The sequence below is a fragment of the Poecilia reticulata genome, chromosome 18, assembly GCF_904066995.2.
Source record: "Poecilia reticulata chromosome 18, P_reticulata-male-v2, whole genome shotgun sequence".
In the NCBI taxonomy this organism is placed as follows: domain Eukaryota; kingdom Metazoa; phylum Chordata; class Actinopteri; order Cyprinodontiformes; family Poeciliidae; genus Poecilia; species Poecilia reticulata.
Window position 1 is genome coordinate 21,044,305 of NC_088847.1, and position 16,136 is coordinate 21,060,440.

General features: G+C 44.1%; 1 protein-coding gene across 2 annotated transcripts in view; it reads right to left on the minus strand.

Moving 5' to 3' along the window:
- Positions 1 to 16,136, minus strand: part of efnb3b (ephrin-B3b) — a 113,216-nt gene that overhangs the window by 58,539 nt on the left and 38,541 nt on the right. For both annotated transcript variants that reach the window (XM_008435563.3, XM_008435562.3), the window contains exon 2: positions 2,424 to 2,713. In XM_008435563.3, coding sequence (XP_008433785.1) covers positions 2,424 to 2,713 — 290 coding nt within the window. The remainder of the gene's footprint in view (positions 1 to 2,423; positions 2,714 to 16,136) is intronic.

Consider the following 16,136-nt stretch of genomic DNA (forward strand, 5'->3'; position numbering starts at 1 on the left):
GTTAAGGATCCATGGTAGGCTAGTTTCCACTCACGGGGGCTGAATATAAATACTGATTTTCATTTGTAAAATAAACTTAAAGGTAAACCACGTTTCATTTTTCTTCCTCTCCAGATTAAGCTCAACATCGTTATGATCTACGATGGAAAAATCTTTAAAAAAACACATTGAAATTTGTTGGTCACAAAATGTCATCAAATTCAAAAGGTATAAATACTCCTGCAAGGCATTGAATGTTCTTTATTCCCATTGCGCTTGTAGCATTTGCTAAATGTGATCGGTACATTATTTCCCTTCAAGTAACAATAAAAACAGGAGATGAAGGGAGACTTCCCATAAAGTCATTCACACAGAGTCTGACAACTGAATTAGAGCAAATATTTAAATGAAAATAGGGACCCGTTTGCTTTTTCCATGCAACTGAGACGACTTTTGTTGAGAATGAACTGAGTAAAGCTGAGCAGACCCATTAGTATGCTGCAGCCGAGGCAGCGTGGAGGGGAAACATGCCCAGTGCCTCACCTCTCCTCACAAAACGTGCCGGCTACGAGAACTGACAGTGAAAACCAAGAGCAAGAAAAGAAACGCCGAACAAATATAGAACACAAAGAGGCAAGAGGGACTTGACTGACTTTGGAAGATTCCTTATTCTCTTTGTTTATTTCCATCTCTCTCTCTCTTTCTCCCTGCATGTCCCACCTTCCTGTTCCTTCATTTTCAGTTGTTTTTTTCTCCCTCCTCTCCAGCAACAGCAGACGGAAAGCACTGAAAAGAGCATTTGCACACACCTGAGTGAAAGGAGCTCGCAGGTGCGTGGGCGGAGAGCTGTGGGATTCAAACAGGGTCTCTCTCTTTGTCTATCCTGCTCAATCTCTCGCTCCTGAGGTGTTTTTACAGGGCCCGTGTTTGTGTTGGAAACTTGTGGGCGGTGGGAGTGCTTCTCGTATGCAAGCATGTGCCGCTTTGTGTTTCTCGGCTGCGAAGCGCTACACCCGCTCGACTCCGGGCATGTGTTTAGAAACGACCCCCAGGTGTCGTGTGACGCGGCCTTTTCCTCCCAGATTGTTCCGTCCGATGCCGAGACGCTCGGCCGGTCTCGGTCCGATGACCTCATCGAATGTGCGCAGCCCAACTCCAAACAAACAATTTCTGAGGAAGCCAAAACAAAATTCGGCCTCTCCGTTCACGGTCGCTGCAAAGCTGGCAGTGACGACAAACAGGCGCCAAGTCGCAGGACAAAGCGCAGAGGATCGACTGGTGTTCGCGAAAATCCCACACAAAAGAGGATACGGTGACTTAAAGAGTTTTTGTTCCCCTGTAATTTCTCCCTCTGCCACATTAGAACCATCAACTTTGAGGTATTTCACTGAGATTTTATGCAAAAAAACTCTAAGAGGAAGTACAACCAGATGTCAACATGAAGGCTACTAGCATTTAGCAGGAGTAGCACTGTTAGAAGAGAGCTCAGAGATTATGTTTTGTTTCGTTTTGTCCAGCTTTACGCACACAGTGGTCATGTGTGCAAACTGTAATCAGTCAAAATCACAGAAGACCTTGAGATTTTTTTCTGTTATCATTTTAAAGCACCGATCAAAAACGGAAAATACTCAGTTAACGCGGTCAGATGAGACAAAAATGTAACTTTTGTGTCCGCATTCAGAACCCAGCGTGGCTTTAGAAAGAGAGGGGAGAGAAAACAAGAAGCTGCTCAGTCCTGGACGAAGTATCTGCATCAACAGACCCTAAACATGCTTGAACGGCCTTGTCAAAGCACAAAACTTAATCCAACTAACAATCTAAGAGCTGCAAACTGATGTTCGGAGATGCCGCAGCGGACCAAGCTGGGAATGACACGACCCAACAGACTTCCAGTCAGTAAATGGAGCAAATGAGAGTCTCACAGAGTCTGAACTCACTGGAGCTGATGGAAGAAACATTTTTCATTACAGCTGTGAGCTGCTTTTGGGGTAGAACATAACTTTCCAATAAAATACGAGGAGGCTCGTGGTTGTAGCGCAGCCAAATGTGAACGAGGTCGAGAAATATCATTACTTTCTTTTGACAGAGCGAGAAGTCAAAAGAATAAGGTGGGAAAAAGTTTCCCTCAGCAACAACAAGAGTTTATTGGGAGGAATTTTACTGCTGGAATCCGTACGGTCATCTGGTGAATTTTTATTTTATGAGGAGCGTCCTGCAGTTTTGTTCCCGCCTGCAGACCAGATTAAACACAGATCTCTGACATAATTACCATAAACACACCCGCCCAATCTGCGTCTTCATCACGGGGGAATAAACAAACACACTCAGGCACAATCAGAAATCAACCATGCAATCATAACAACCCCCCCCCATCCACTCCCCTCCAACCAAGCACCACCCACACGCCGCAGGACGGCGGCTCAACGCACAACCGCTCCGCTCACCGATGATGTAGTAGTCGTGCAGGCTCTTGAACTCGTGGCCCCAGAGGTTCGGCGAGAACTCCTGGAACTTGATGGTGAAGCGGCGCTCCCGCGTGGGCTCGTCGCACGTCAGCACGATGTTGGGCGCGCCCATCACCTCGCAGCGGTCCGCCTGCTCCCGCGTCGACACGAGGTAGAGCTTGTAGAACTCGTACTCTGGCGTGGAGCGGGCCGTGTCCAGCGGGGGGCAGATGAGGTCCAGCCGGTCCCCGATCTGAGGGTAGAGAACGTAGCCCTTGTCGTCCCTGAACCTGGAGGAGGAGGAGGAGGAGCAGGGAGACACGAGAGAGGAGAGTCAGCAGGCGGGGGTGGTTAATTAAAGTCTTTATACACCACCTGTCTTTGCCGCTGAATGAGCAACAGATGGGTCTTTTAGCTCTCTTAGTTCCACTATGTTTTCATTTTTCTCACTTCTTAGAAAACAGGTGTCTATAGGATGGAGGAGCTGTGCAGAAAACAGGACAAACACTGGAAATAATCACCACAGGAAACAAAGGAGGTCAAGGCATTTTCTCACTTTCATCTATGACGTATTGATGCTGTATTTTTAAACACAGAGAGTCACAAAACCATTAAAATTCCAACTTTATGATTGGCACGTTTTTATACTTTTATCCATTAGATTGTACATTTTTGTTGGATGTTTGAGACAACTTTGCTTTTTATTTTAAATATACCGCATGTCAGCTTAGTGGCGTGAAGATTAATTACAGCAATAGTAGAGCAGACATGATCAGATACAGGTTTTGTTTAAAATCTTGAAATATTTTTAAAAGATGGAAAATGACTCATTCTCTCCACGAGCTATTCCTGCTGTCTGTGAGAAGAACTGCAACCACTGTGCCAAAATAAACCCTTCCGGACCTCGCCACCAGTCTGGTGCAGTGCATTACAGTGAAAGCCATAACGCTCCACCTGTGAAAGTAAATCTGTTGAGCTTCACCTCAGCACGCAAACAATTCAGAGTGCTTCACAAAAGAAACATTGACAAATTTTTTCATTTTTCCAAGTTGCATTTTCCTCTAAATATTTCAGATGCGCTCTATGGAAAAATAAGCAAATATGTGAATTTGTAGTGAGTAATTTTGAGTTGCGTTCAAGAGAAAAATCCACAAATACTGAACTGCAGATGTGCAATATGCTCCCCCTGCAGATCAAATTGTGCTGAACCACCATTTGCTGCTTAATGTCTCTAATGTAGGTATTGTAATGGAGTAACAATACCTTTACCCCCATGGCAATGCAAATATCACACATGTAGGTCGTCTTTATTCATTTATTTTACTTTTAAGGTCTCAAAAAAAGTGTGGAGACACTTTACAATAAAGACTTCACTTCTCCAAATATGAACGTATGCATAAAGTAAAGATCAAAACAGCAGTTCAAAGCGTTTTATAAAAAAGTTTTCTCCTTTTGGAAGAACATCTTCTCTCTGAGCTCATTTTCATTTTCTTTTTTTTTTTTTTTCCAGTTTCTGCTGTGTTTATATTTAGAAGTGAGAACTGAGGCATGTCCGTGGAGGTAGAAACACAGGCAGACAACCACCTGAGCAGAGCCGCAGAACAAAGAACAACGCCGTCAGAGCCAGATCTCAGGTATGTACAGTTAATTAGTTTGGAAATAAGCAGTCTTGGTGTCGATCTTCGTGTCATCCGCTCCTGGTTGAAGTGTGTTTGCGTGGCGATCCAACAGCCTGTCATCCGAATCCACAAAGTGATGCTGATTCAATCATCTGGACTGGAAAACGTTCTCCCACCGATTGGTTTTTGATTTCAAATTAAATTAATTTCACCTCGATGCACTAAAAAGCTCGGCTTTTAACATCCCAACGCCAGAAGCTGCTGGTTTCTTGTTGAGCGTGTGCAGCTCTAACCTGAGCTGAAAGAAAAAGGCCAGGAACTGGAGCAATGACTCAGGCCGTGTCATCCCGACTCACAGCACAAGGCCATCTCGTCCTGATAAGGCCAAATACTGAGTTATGAACAGAGCTCCAGAGGCCGACAGCCACTCTAATTCAGCGGGTTAGCAGACGCAGCAGACAGCAGAGGAGCAGAAAGCGGCGCAGGCGCACGTGTTGTGACACTTTCTCAGTTTAAATGAATGTTACAGCTGAAGGGAGCAGACAAAACAGTTTGCAGCAGGAACGACTCAGAACGGGAGGGGAGGGCAGACTTTCCACTCCCGCCAAATATTAAGTGACACGACGATATGGAAGTGGGAGGAAGTGATCGAATGTTAAACTAGCTTATTTTACTTTGTTTTACCTCTGCAGGAGATGCTGCTTCTGTTTTCAACAAATCCACATGAACACTTGGGAATCACAGAAACACGAAGAAAAAAAACAAAAAAACATCCCCGCTTAATTATTCTCTCTGTTCTGCTGTCAGACAACCATTTGAGTATTAAAAGTAAACAATGCAAGATCACAAAGCGCACAAAGACAATGAAGGGATGTTGCGTAACCGCGCTGTCAGAAACGGCAAATTGCGCCTGTGTCAAATAAAGCGGGAAGTGACAGTTTTATTTGTTGAATCGATGGAGAAAGAAAAAAAAAACAAAAAAAAAACAAGCTCACCTTTTAGCCTGACCTGTCACAATTATTTAGTAATTTCAGGATTGCAGTCATTTAGTCTTGCTAAAGCCATTTAGCATAATCCGAGGCATTGTTTCCATTCACCCGTAAAACAACAAGTGGAGGCAGATAACAGAAATGGTTCATTTATGCCACCACTTCCCGTCCCCCTTTATGTAATAGCTTTATGAAGCCATCTGTTTATTTCAAAGACTTTAGCGCTGGGTGTGAGGAGGAGAATATTGTAAACAGCAACGTATAATAGTTTGCTTTAATTGGAATTTTCTGAATCTGGACGAAGATTAAAAGTCCAGGATTTTTGTGAGATATTGACCAAAAACTGTTAAAACAAGCTAATAAAACTAGGTTACAGCTTACAACCTTTTTTTTTTTTCTTTTTTTTTTCTTAAAGAAAACTTTCATAACTTTCTTTGGAAGCCGAAAATAATCATAGAAGTTCACGATTAAGAACATTACGAGGCACCGAAAATGAGACAATTTGATTTTTGGTAATAGAATTAGATAGAAAAGCAAGAAGTTTTTCACAGGCAGTGCCTCTCTCATTAGTTTCAGCTGTACAGACTGCAGGCATAACTCACTAATTTAATTTTGCTCCTAGATAAACTGGTCTGCTGCTGTTTTTAAGAACCGCAGCTGCAAAAAAAAAAAAAAAAAGAGACAAAATGTGCTCGGGTTTTTAGTCCTTATAACATCCACTCTTGATAAAACCGGACTTTTTTCTCCTATTTTATTAATGTAACAAGTCCTGGAAGATAACAGTTATTAAGAAAAATGTTTTATGTGTTTACAATAAACCAAAAGCATAAAGATTTTACCTGTGTTAAGAATTTGTTTAATTGTTTCAAGTTATATCACTGCTGCATATCCAGCATGATCGCATGTTTTCCTAATATTATGCAGCACTAATTAGGGGGAGTCAACTGGCTGAAACAGGGATCAGAGCCGCAACGAATGGGGAAAATGTTTAATACATTTTCAGTTTCATGAGAATTGAGCTTTTTTCCTTTACTTAATTAATTTACCAAAAATGCAAATAAAATGATATGCAAACGTTTAGGTCAGGGGTCTGCAAGTTTTACAATTCAAAGAGGAAACTTTGACCTGAGTCCAGCTAAATAAAACTAGTTTAGAGTTTAGAGTTACATCACCTTTTGAAAAAGGATCAGTTGAGAAGGAGGAACAGGGGAAAATCCTTTTGTTTCTAATTTTAGGTTAAAAAAAGAGAGAGAAACGAACTGTTTACAAAAAGAAAAAACAATGGGACTCCATATGTAGAGAAAATTTGCAGATTTTTTTTCCAGGTATCTAAAATATTTTTTAAAAAAAAGCAGTTTAGGAAGTTGAAATACTCAGGTGCAATGCTGCTTATCAGCTGTCGTTAGCCAAGCAGCCAATCCGGGAGCGCCGTCGATCAGCTGCACACCAAACTGGACAACTTCTTTCTGAGTGGACATGTCCCTTTAGACGTCAAGCAAACTCCACCACTTTTCAGGTTTTGCAGCTGGAACACCATGAAACGGCGGCAAGCGTCGTTCCAAGATCCGAGGTAAACAGAAAACCCCCTTTAATCTTCCGCTGCGCCCCCGTACTTCCAACCACATCCATCAAGGCTGCAGTTACCTCCCGGTGCTAAGAGTCAACAGGCCTGCTGCTCCAAAATGAGATGGAGCCTTTATCAGCAGGTGTGTTTGGCTCGAGGCGGGCGCTGAGAGCGCGGCGCGAGCGTCGGCTCGGACGGGGCCCCCGGGGCCTGCTGGGAAAACCACTGTTCCACTTCTCATTACGCAGGTCACCGGGGGTTATCTGGCCATACTTGGACTGGAGAGGCGAGGCGCTCGGCTTCACTCAGCACTTATAAACACAGACATATCTCTCCTTCCTGTCGGCTTCAGACTGGCATTCGCACCATTTATAGAGTCTGAAATGTAAACATGGTGGTAGATCCTGAAGCTTCTGCAGCCATGAAAAAAAAAATCAGTTTAACTGGTAGTCTACACACACACACACACACACACACACACACAGACACACACACACACACACATACCCCTTGTGCTGAACACAAAAGGTCTGTCCAGGCTTATCCACCCACATTCACACACAGGTTTGGTTTTCTCCAAACATGAACAATGAAATCAACTGGCACCCACTCTTGTGAAAACAAGCACCTTTTCTGCTTCCTGCATGACACATTGTGTAAGCTTTATCTGATGGTATCCTGAGTCACAGCCGAGCTGCGCCGCAGAATGGCAGAGCAAACACGCGCTCGCTCGCATGCTCAAGTGTTGAGAGGTGGAGGAGCTACTGGGCAGCTTCCAGGCAGAAGACGGAAAAGAAAAATAAGCAGGAGTCAGTGGAAATGTGGTGGAGGGGGGAGTAAAAAAAAAAAAAAGTGGATTCTGAAGAGAATCACGGCGCAAAACTCAATTTCATGATCCGTGTTCAAAGTGTCGGCTTTACTGCGTTAACCCCAGGTTAACCCAGCTGACGTGTGTTTGTGTGTGATAGCACCTGAGCGCACGGCAAACAGGATGAGGTTCGGAGACCTCGTCCCAATCTAATCAAGCGGTGCAGAAAAAGGAAGACGGCGTGGATTTATCCCAGAATTCACACTTTTCCGGCTCCCGGATTGCAGCGCAGCATCCGGGTATAGCGCCAGTAAAGTTTGTGTGGATGCTCTAAATCCACTTTTAAGATAAACAGGGGGGGAAAAAAACGGAGGTCAGTTTGAGAGATGGCTGTAAAATTCACAAACTGTAAAAAGGAAGAAGAACAAGGAGGATGAATCTGAGAGCAAAAGACGTGAAGTGAGGTGAGCCTATAAACTGCTTTATAGAGTTCCTCCATGACCAGATCTAAATAAATCATCCAATTCAGAAGCAGCCCAGAGCAACACTACATTTTCCCTTTTCTCTTTTTCTTTTCGGACACATTTCTCTCTCTGAGTCTTTCACTACTCGTTTTTTTTTCTTTCTTTCTTTCTTCATTATTCCCCTCACTCCCTCTCATCTCTGCCTCTGTCCACTCTGCCTCGCTTCGTGTCTCCCCTTCCCTTTTTCTCAGCCTTCAACAATAGAGCCATTCATGTGGCCACACTTTGAAACATGGCATGGGAGGCTGGAGGGGGCCAGAGGTGACACGGAGAGGTGGGGTGAGCGATGGGTGGGGAAGGGGATGGAGAGGGTGGGCTTTCAAACCTTTTCTCTTCTCGGCTCTTTCATGAGGGCAGAAACATCATTTTCTCAACCCTAGCATCCCCCCGCCGCGACCCTCGAGCGGAGCCGAGAACACTCAAGTGTCACCGCCACCCCCCTCCCCTCCACCCCTCCACCCGCCCGCACGACCTTTTACACCTCCTGCTTGCCATCCCTCATCTATCATTCTGCGCTTTCAGCTTTAAAACTTCTTAAATTTTGCACAACCTGCTTCATTTCTAATAAAATTCACCCCCATTTCGTGGTTCACCAGCTGCGCCTGCTTTCGTGCATCTTCCTGAGTGCACACGGCTCCCTGAAAACCAGCGTTTAGTCACTTTGCAACAAAGTCGCAGCACAAAAGTGGAGCATGACTGTGAAGTGGAAGGGAAGTGATTTTTGCGAATACAAATCTGGAAAGTTTGCCTGCCCATATTCAGCCCTGTTTACGCAGAGAGGAGGCTATAAACTGACTTCGGATGAAAGTTTTCACCTATAAAACCCGAGGTGTGGCTGAAAGTTAACACGTTTTTATGTAGCAGCAATGCTTAAAATTACCCAGATTGCACCATTCACACCGCTAAACTTGGTGTCGGCAGCATCACTTCTTCCACGGAGCGGTCAATGGGAGCTGGATGAAACTAACGCTGCATTCCAGTCGTGCTGTGAACTGGGAAGTTCCAACTTCCCAGTCGGAAAACTCAACTGGAACAACCTCTGAAGTCGGATTTCCCACTGGGAAACTGGGAGCAACTCCGAGTTACGACTTTGTGTTTCAAAATGGCCGCTCCTGACATCAACCGGAATAAGCTGTGGTGGAAACATGATTACTTTAATACGCACAAGGAAAAGTGAGTTTAAAATCAATGCTGCAACTCCAAGCTTGAACTAATTAAAAGTGTCGTTTGCTTATGGAAAGTAAAGCTTAAAATGATGCTTGTCAGAACTATTGCAAACACTGTTTATGGCTGTCGCTATGTTGAAATTCCAACTTCTTAACTAGAACGCCGTTACCTCAGGTCTGATGTCAAATCTAGTTTGGAGTTCCCACTTCCCAGGTAACTGGAACGCAGCACAAATACAAGACAGAAACCAGTTACAGGCTGCGAAACACGCGATTCACCTTCCAGCAGAACAACAGCCCTCATTACACAGCCTGAACTACGATCGAGTCGTTTAGATAAAAGTATACCCGTGTTCTCAAAAAGGCCCAGTCAAAGTTCAGACCTAAAATTTGCTGAGAATTTTTGGCAAAACATGCTCCATCCAGTCTGACTGAGCCTGAGTAATTCTACAAACAAGAATGAATAAAAATGTAAGAGAGATACCCCAGAATGCAGAGATTTTTATAATTTTTTTAGTGTAATTTCACAAAAATGCATCACTTTCTTACATAAAACCCCATAAAAATAGATCAAAGTTAGCCCTGTACTTCTCTACTCTTGTGCATCTGTGCGTTGCCTCCCCTGCTTGGCTTTGCATATCAGGCAGCTCGAACATTTCCCAGATTCCAAAGCAGCAACCCGAGCCACGTTCGGCACCAAAGCCGGGCACGCAGGTGCAGCCAGGTGGAGAGGGGCGGGAAGGCAGCAAAATGCGTCTGAGTGTGTGGGACGGGGGGGCAGGTGAGCCGGAGCGCCGAGAAAACCCTCGGGAACGAACAAAGAGCCACGATGGCGAAGAGAGAGAAAAGCGATAAAGCATCAAAGGCCAACGACCAAGACGAGTGTTTGAATTTTGTGAACTTCGGCTTCCTGCGCTGTCTGCTGGGGGTTTGAGTGCAGCCAGGGACTGACAGCCGCGTCTTCGTCTATAAGACAGCAAAGCAAACAATGACAGCATAGCCGGGTGGGTTGGGGGGTGGGGGGGATTTATGGCGGGGCCTCCGGTGCATAAAGCTGTCTGCTCTAATCTCATGGTATACGCAGCATAATCACACACCGAGGGTCCCGAATGACCTCGCCTTGCCTCCCCCTCGTTTGTAATGTATGGACACACGCTGTCAAACGCACGGAAGGAGGAAGGGGAGTTATGGCGTCCATGCTCAGAGGAGCAGCAAACCGATTGGCCACGGCAGGACTCCTGCTGAGCCACAACACCTGCACGTCTTCCAAGTGGCTGCTGCTCAAGGAAAATCCTCAGGGTCTCATTTTCCAGAGAGGCGCTCCCCCCGCCCCCACAATCTACGTCCATTTTCATCAATTTGATTTCCTGAACCGTAAAGGGGACCTACTGCGCAAAATTCACTTTTTGCATGTTTTTACTCTTCCATTTGGATCTCAACTGCCTCTAAAAACAGCCAAAGTGCTTAAAAGGAACCACCCAGACATTTTTTGGCAATAACTTAATGTTTTTTTGGTGTCTGGAAAAGGAGCCGTTTCACTAAACTCTCAATTGTTAAGTTGCGCTGCGCATTTCAGCACGTTTGGTCAGCTGGTTTTAACGCTGTATGCAGTGTACAATGGCTGCTGGAAGAGACAAGGGTTTTGTTCTTGACAGAAACTACTTGCTGCTCTCTTGTTGATTGTGCTGGAGGCTCTACTTCTGCTTTTCAGAGCCGTACGGCTGTGCGGCTCATCTGTTTGCAGCCATTTTTATGTGCGAGTGTAAATGTTGAATTGGGGGGATGTGGCCAGCTCCTTACTTGGATTTAAAGTGACAAGACGCCCTAAAAGAAAATGTAACATGTTTTGTATAGACCATAAACCCATTCTAACCTCTTCAAGGACGGACAATAGATCACATTTAAATGTTGGACTCAAATCTGCTGTTTCTTTTTTTCTCAAATTATCTTTAATGAGGCTCCAATCGACCAAGAGAAGAAGCGACAGGTTTTCGAGTCACAGTAATTGAGACAATCTGCAGATGTAAAGTTATCCACTTCTCCTCACAGGCAGCTTTAACTTTTTTCTCTTTTTTTTTTTTTTTGAAGAAAAATATTGTTTCAAGCCTCAGCGCTGGACTAAATCAACTTTTTAAAATTTTTTTATTTCTGGGCACCCACACAGAGAGGGGCCTATCCATTTCCAGCCTCCTGTTGGAGCAATCAGGGGTCCTGGAAGAAACACCAACAATAATATAACGTGAAACATCTGCCTGGGTGTATAGAAATCACGAACTGAACCGATTTGTCTCTTGAGAGCGGACTTTGTAAAAGGGGGAGAAAAAAAAAAACAACAAATCTCCGTTTCCCAGCGCTTCCGACCGGTTATGTTCTACACGGCTCGGCCGGGTTCGCAATAAAAGATTCAGGAGCTTTTAAATTTTACTCATGTTGTTGCTCTTTTATCCTGACCTCATCTTTGATCAGCGCAGACGCCGTCTGAAACGAAACGCCTGTGCTGCCGGCTGAACCCGAGGACCCCTGCATCAAAACATCATACGACCACGAGCAGGTGCGTGGAAATGTCTGCCACACGCATGCCGGAAATCAGCTTCGACTCGGTCTGTTGTCTGCTTTTTAACCGTCCATCAGGCACGTCCTGCGTTTGTTTTTCGAAGATCCCCTCTCGTCGGACGGGTCCTTTTGATCCCAGACTCTGAGGCTTCTGCCTTCATAAGTGCACGGGGCCCGTCAGATGGTTTTAAAATATCCATAATCATCATTACTGTCTTCATTAAAGAACCATATACCCTGGAGTGGAGCTGCAGAAAGTGGTCTTTGACTGTGTGTATGCAGCTGTAGAGAGATGGAGGCCCATTTGTATGAGATGGAGGGAGACGGAGAATGGTTAGGAAAGAGACACAGAGGAGGGAACAGAGAGCTATAATGTAAATTGATGAGAGTTTCTCTCCAAAAGCAGTGGCCCAGATACCTCCCAACATTCTTTATTATGGATGAGAATGGATGTGAACGGAGAGCGGGGAAAGGACGGAAAGCTTTCCGTCCAGGAACTTTTGTTTTTAATGACGTTTGCTGGGTTGGCGTGTGGACGTAGAAGAGGAAGATTTACTTCGTTTCAATACAAACTGGCTGAGGTTACTTGATCAAAGCTCTCTCAGAACGGCCTCCAAAAAAGACTCCAGATACTGTGTCGGGATGAAATCAGAATGAGGCCACTAAGAAACACAATATGGTGAGTTTTCCCTATAAATCAGTGCTTTTGGGGCTTGGATTTGTAGCAATGAATGCAGCTTTAATCAGGACTTTATAGGAAAGAAAGGGAACGTTTCAAACGTGCTTTTGGAGAGTTGCTGTTTCCGGGGGGGGATGGGGGGTGGATGCGGTAGATAATTTAAACCATTCTGATAACATTCCTGCCAGCTTATATATAAAACGTCACGAGGAAAATACAAGGTTTGATTATTATTTAAAAACTGAACGATTCCTGCTTGGTCTGGAAACAAAATGGAATTAGATTTCATCGTTCGTAGGATCTGGATAAACATAGAACAGGAGAAAAGTCTGGGAAAGTGTTTATTTATCAAGTCTTTATTCCTGATTCTACTTTATCCATCATCTATTTGCCCTTGTCATCCATCCATTCGTTTATCCAACCATCCTTCCACCGATCTATGCACCCATCTGTTAATTGTTCATTTTTCTTTTGTTCTGTCCTTCACACACGTTTTCTAACAGAGGCAATAAGGTTTTGGATGCTTGTTTGTTGCTAAAATCGATTCTTGTATTCGAAGCTTCTGCAATCACAACCATCTAAAATCTCTGGGTGAAGTAAGGATTACGCACCTGGTGTCTTAATCTTTAATTAATACTTCACTGACCTTGACTTTCTGCATACTTTTAAGTCTATAAAAAAAAAAGTTTCTTAAAAGTGAGAAAAAACAAAACCTACATCATCTGTAAATGCCGTATTTCCAACGACAGTATTTCTGTGGTCTATTAAGAACAGGACACTCATCTAAAGCAAGGCGAAAACCACCTGGTGCAGCCACATATAGACAAAAACACTCGTCTCCACTGACCTTGTTAGTGTCTTCAAAAAATGCTTGATGAAACCCGCTAATAGTAGGACGTCTGGAGGATAAAGAGACAGATACGTCTCTACGGAGTGGGCGAAGCCCAAAATAAAGCTCAAATAATGGAGGAAATCTTTCAATGCAAAAGCTAATTGTATGTAAAATCATTTCTAAAATGGCTGATTATGGAGAAACAGAAGACGCAGCGGCGTCATTCAGGACAAAATCCATCCACCAAAGCAATTTACAAGCAAGATTTACAGCTTCATGCAGCAAAACAAAGGAGGATGGGGGTGAGGGGGGGTAAAATTGATGTTTCGGGGGGAAATGGAAACAGGCAGGTGAAAGAACAACAGATAAGCCTGCTATGAGGGGCGGCGTGAACAAGGAGACGGGAGCACGAGGTTGATGTAAAGTCAGCGAGCATCGAGAAAGCCCCCAGGAATGTAGGTGGTGAGAAACGACAACGGCTGTAATGGTTTCCATATGGCGCGGGAGAACGAGGGATGAGGGGAGGAGAGGAAGAGAGGAAGGTAAAGCGAGAACGATAAGGCTTACAGCAGCAGGGAGACGGGAGGAGGCGGTCAGCAGGAGGGGGGACGCAAAGCCCTGTTTGAATAGTTAGTTGGCATCATGGGACTTTGAAGGTAACTGTGTCCTTGTCATTGCACACACACACGCCCACGCACACACACACACACACACAAGCTCATCCTGCTGTCCGGAGGCGGTCCAGAACGCTGCAGCGTCCATGTCACATCCAGTACATATCACACTCTGGATAACCGCAGAGACACGGGATGGAGGCACGCTGGATGCTTTGGCATTTGAAAAGAGCACGTCCACACACACACACACACACACACACACACACACACACACACACACACACACACACACACAAACTGCAACACACACTGCGTTTGTCTGCGCCATCAAAAACACACCCCTCATCTGCCGTGTTGCTCTGCTCCCGCTGCGTTCACCATCTTCCATACAATACGATGCAATGCGGCGGACGAGCGTATCGCATTAAGCTGAAACTTGTAGCTGCATCATGAAGGGAAACTGGAGCTAACTGGAAAAAAGAAAAACCGAGCAGAGATACTTCGTCTGCTCTTTGAACAAAGCTGAACAACGCAGCCATATTCAGGTCAGACACAAACTTTTCTCAAGCAAACATCCCCCCCCCCCACTTTCTTTTCTTGCTCATCTCTTTCTCATTTGCATCCTTGTTCCTGTTTTTTTTTTTTTTTTCCTTTTTTTATGTTTCTGCTCCTGCATCACCGGCTCAGAACTTTTTCTCCGCCGGTTCTTTTGACTCCTACAAATGTTCGCTCTAGAAAGTAATCTATATACAGCCTCTTGTGTCTCAGTGAACCTCTGCCTTGCTCTTTTTCTAACATCTGCATAGCTCCATACCTTTCTTCATTACTCTACCTTTTTTCCTCCAACAACGCGTTGGTTCAGTCGCTCGACGCATTCCTAAAATATCTCTGCAAGAAGGAAGCACACTAAATCCTAAAAACAAGACTTATTAGATAATTATCAACCAGTTAAAGAAATGATTTTCATATGTTTACATTATTGATCTGCCCTAAGGTTCTTATAAGTTTTGATTGATTTTCAGATATCCGTGAACTTAAATTAATGGCCACCTACACATCAATATATTCGCTCAAATTCACTTTTTTTCCAGGCAGCGCTGTGGGCAAATCCAGCACTAGAAGCAAAATAAATACAAGTGGACAGTAGTTTGATTATATTGCTTTGGCTTCTTATCATGGCAGCTGTTAATGACCAGTTTTAAAGAAACTTTTCTTGTCTCTTAAACATATTTCACACAGACTTTTGGATTTGAAAAGAAGCCCAGCTGGCTAGCGACAAGCTAATGCTAGCTAGTGCTAATGCTATCTTGCCAGCTACAGCCACAAACGTTGGCTGAACGTGCCAGAACTGAATGTGAAAATTGTTGCGAAAATGGACTGTGTTTGTGCATGACTTTTCTTTGGATCTATTTTTTTTTAATTTAGGATTTTGCAAAGGCAATAGATCATGATGAAGCGAGTCTGATCTCACTTCGGCTGACCATGTGGAACCTGGTTGCTTTTAGGGAGGCGACCATCTGGATTCTATTGGAGCAGAAAAGTAAAAACGTGTAAGCTAATAGCATACCACAAATCTCTCTTCTTTTTTTTTTGTAAATTTTAATACACTTTTGTGTTATGTGTAATATCTCAAGCATATCTAATAAAATGAATTCAGTGTCTGCCCAATGAAAAAATAATCCTATCCAAACCCTGACCAGAAGAAAACCTTTGATTCTCAGCTTTGTGGTAATAAATCTTGAGGTCGTAATGAGTTAGTTTAAGAAGTTGGCGCCTTTTCTCGACTCATAAAGAAAGGTATAGTTTTCATCCTTGAGTGTTTTTCTAACGGTGTCAGCTGAGGTTGGCAGCATTACACAGGTGTCTAAAAACGAACTCGATGACTGACCAGGAACCAAAAAGCCACAGAGACGTTTTCTGTCCAAAGCCGTGTTTTGATTTGTTTCTAAGTGGGGAAATCTAACCATCCCTCTGGGTGATCATATAAACCTAAATCATACCCCTGACTTCCTATCTCACATATAGAGCATTCCAAATCTTTCTTTTTTACTTAATCTTGACTCTTAAATCTGCTCTAGTGCCTCTTTAGCCCTGCCCGTTTCCAGCGTGCACTCTGGATGATTTGCGGCAGGCTGAATTGGTCCCATTAAGGTTGTCTTGCAGAGGTGTGAGGTGACAGAGCAACTGCAGACCCTGACAGCTCTGTGTGTGTTCCCGTGAGTGCACAAGTATGTAAGCATGAGAGAGAGGAAGAGAAAGAGAAGACCCCTGCTGCTCACAAACAGACACCATGTGAAACGACGATGAAGGAGACCCGCCAGAACCACACAAACTGCGTTTCCATGACAAATGTGAGCAAAAA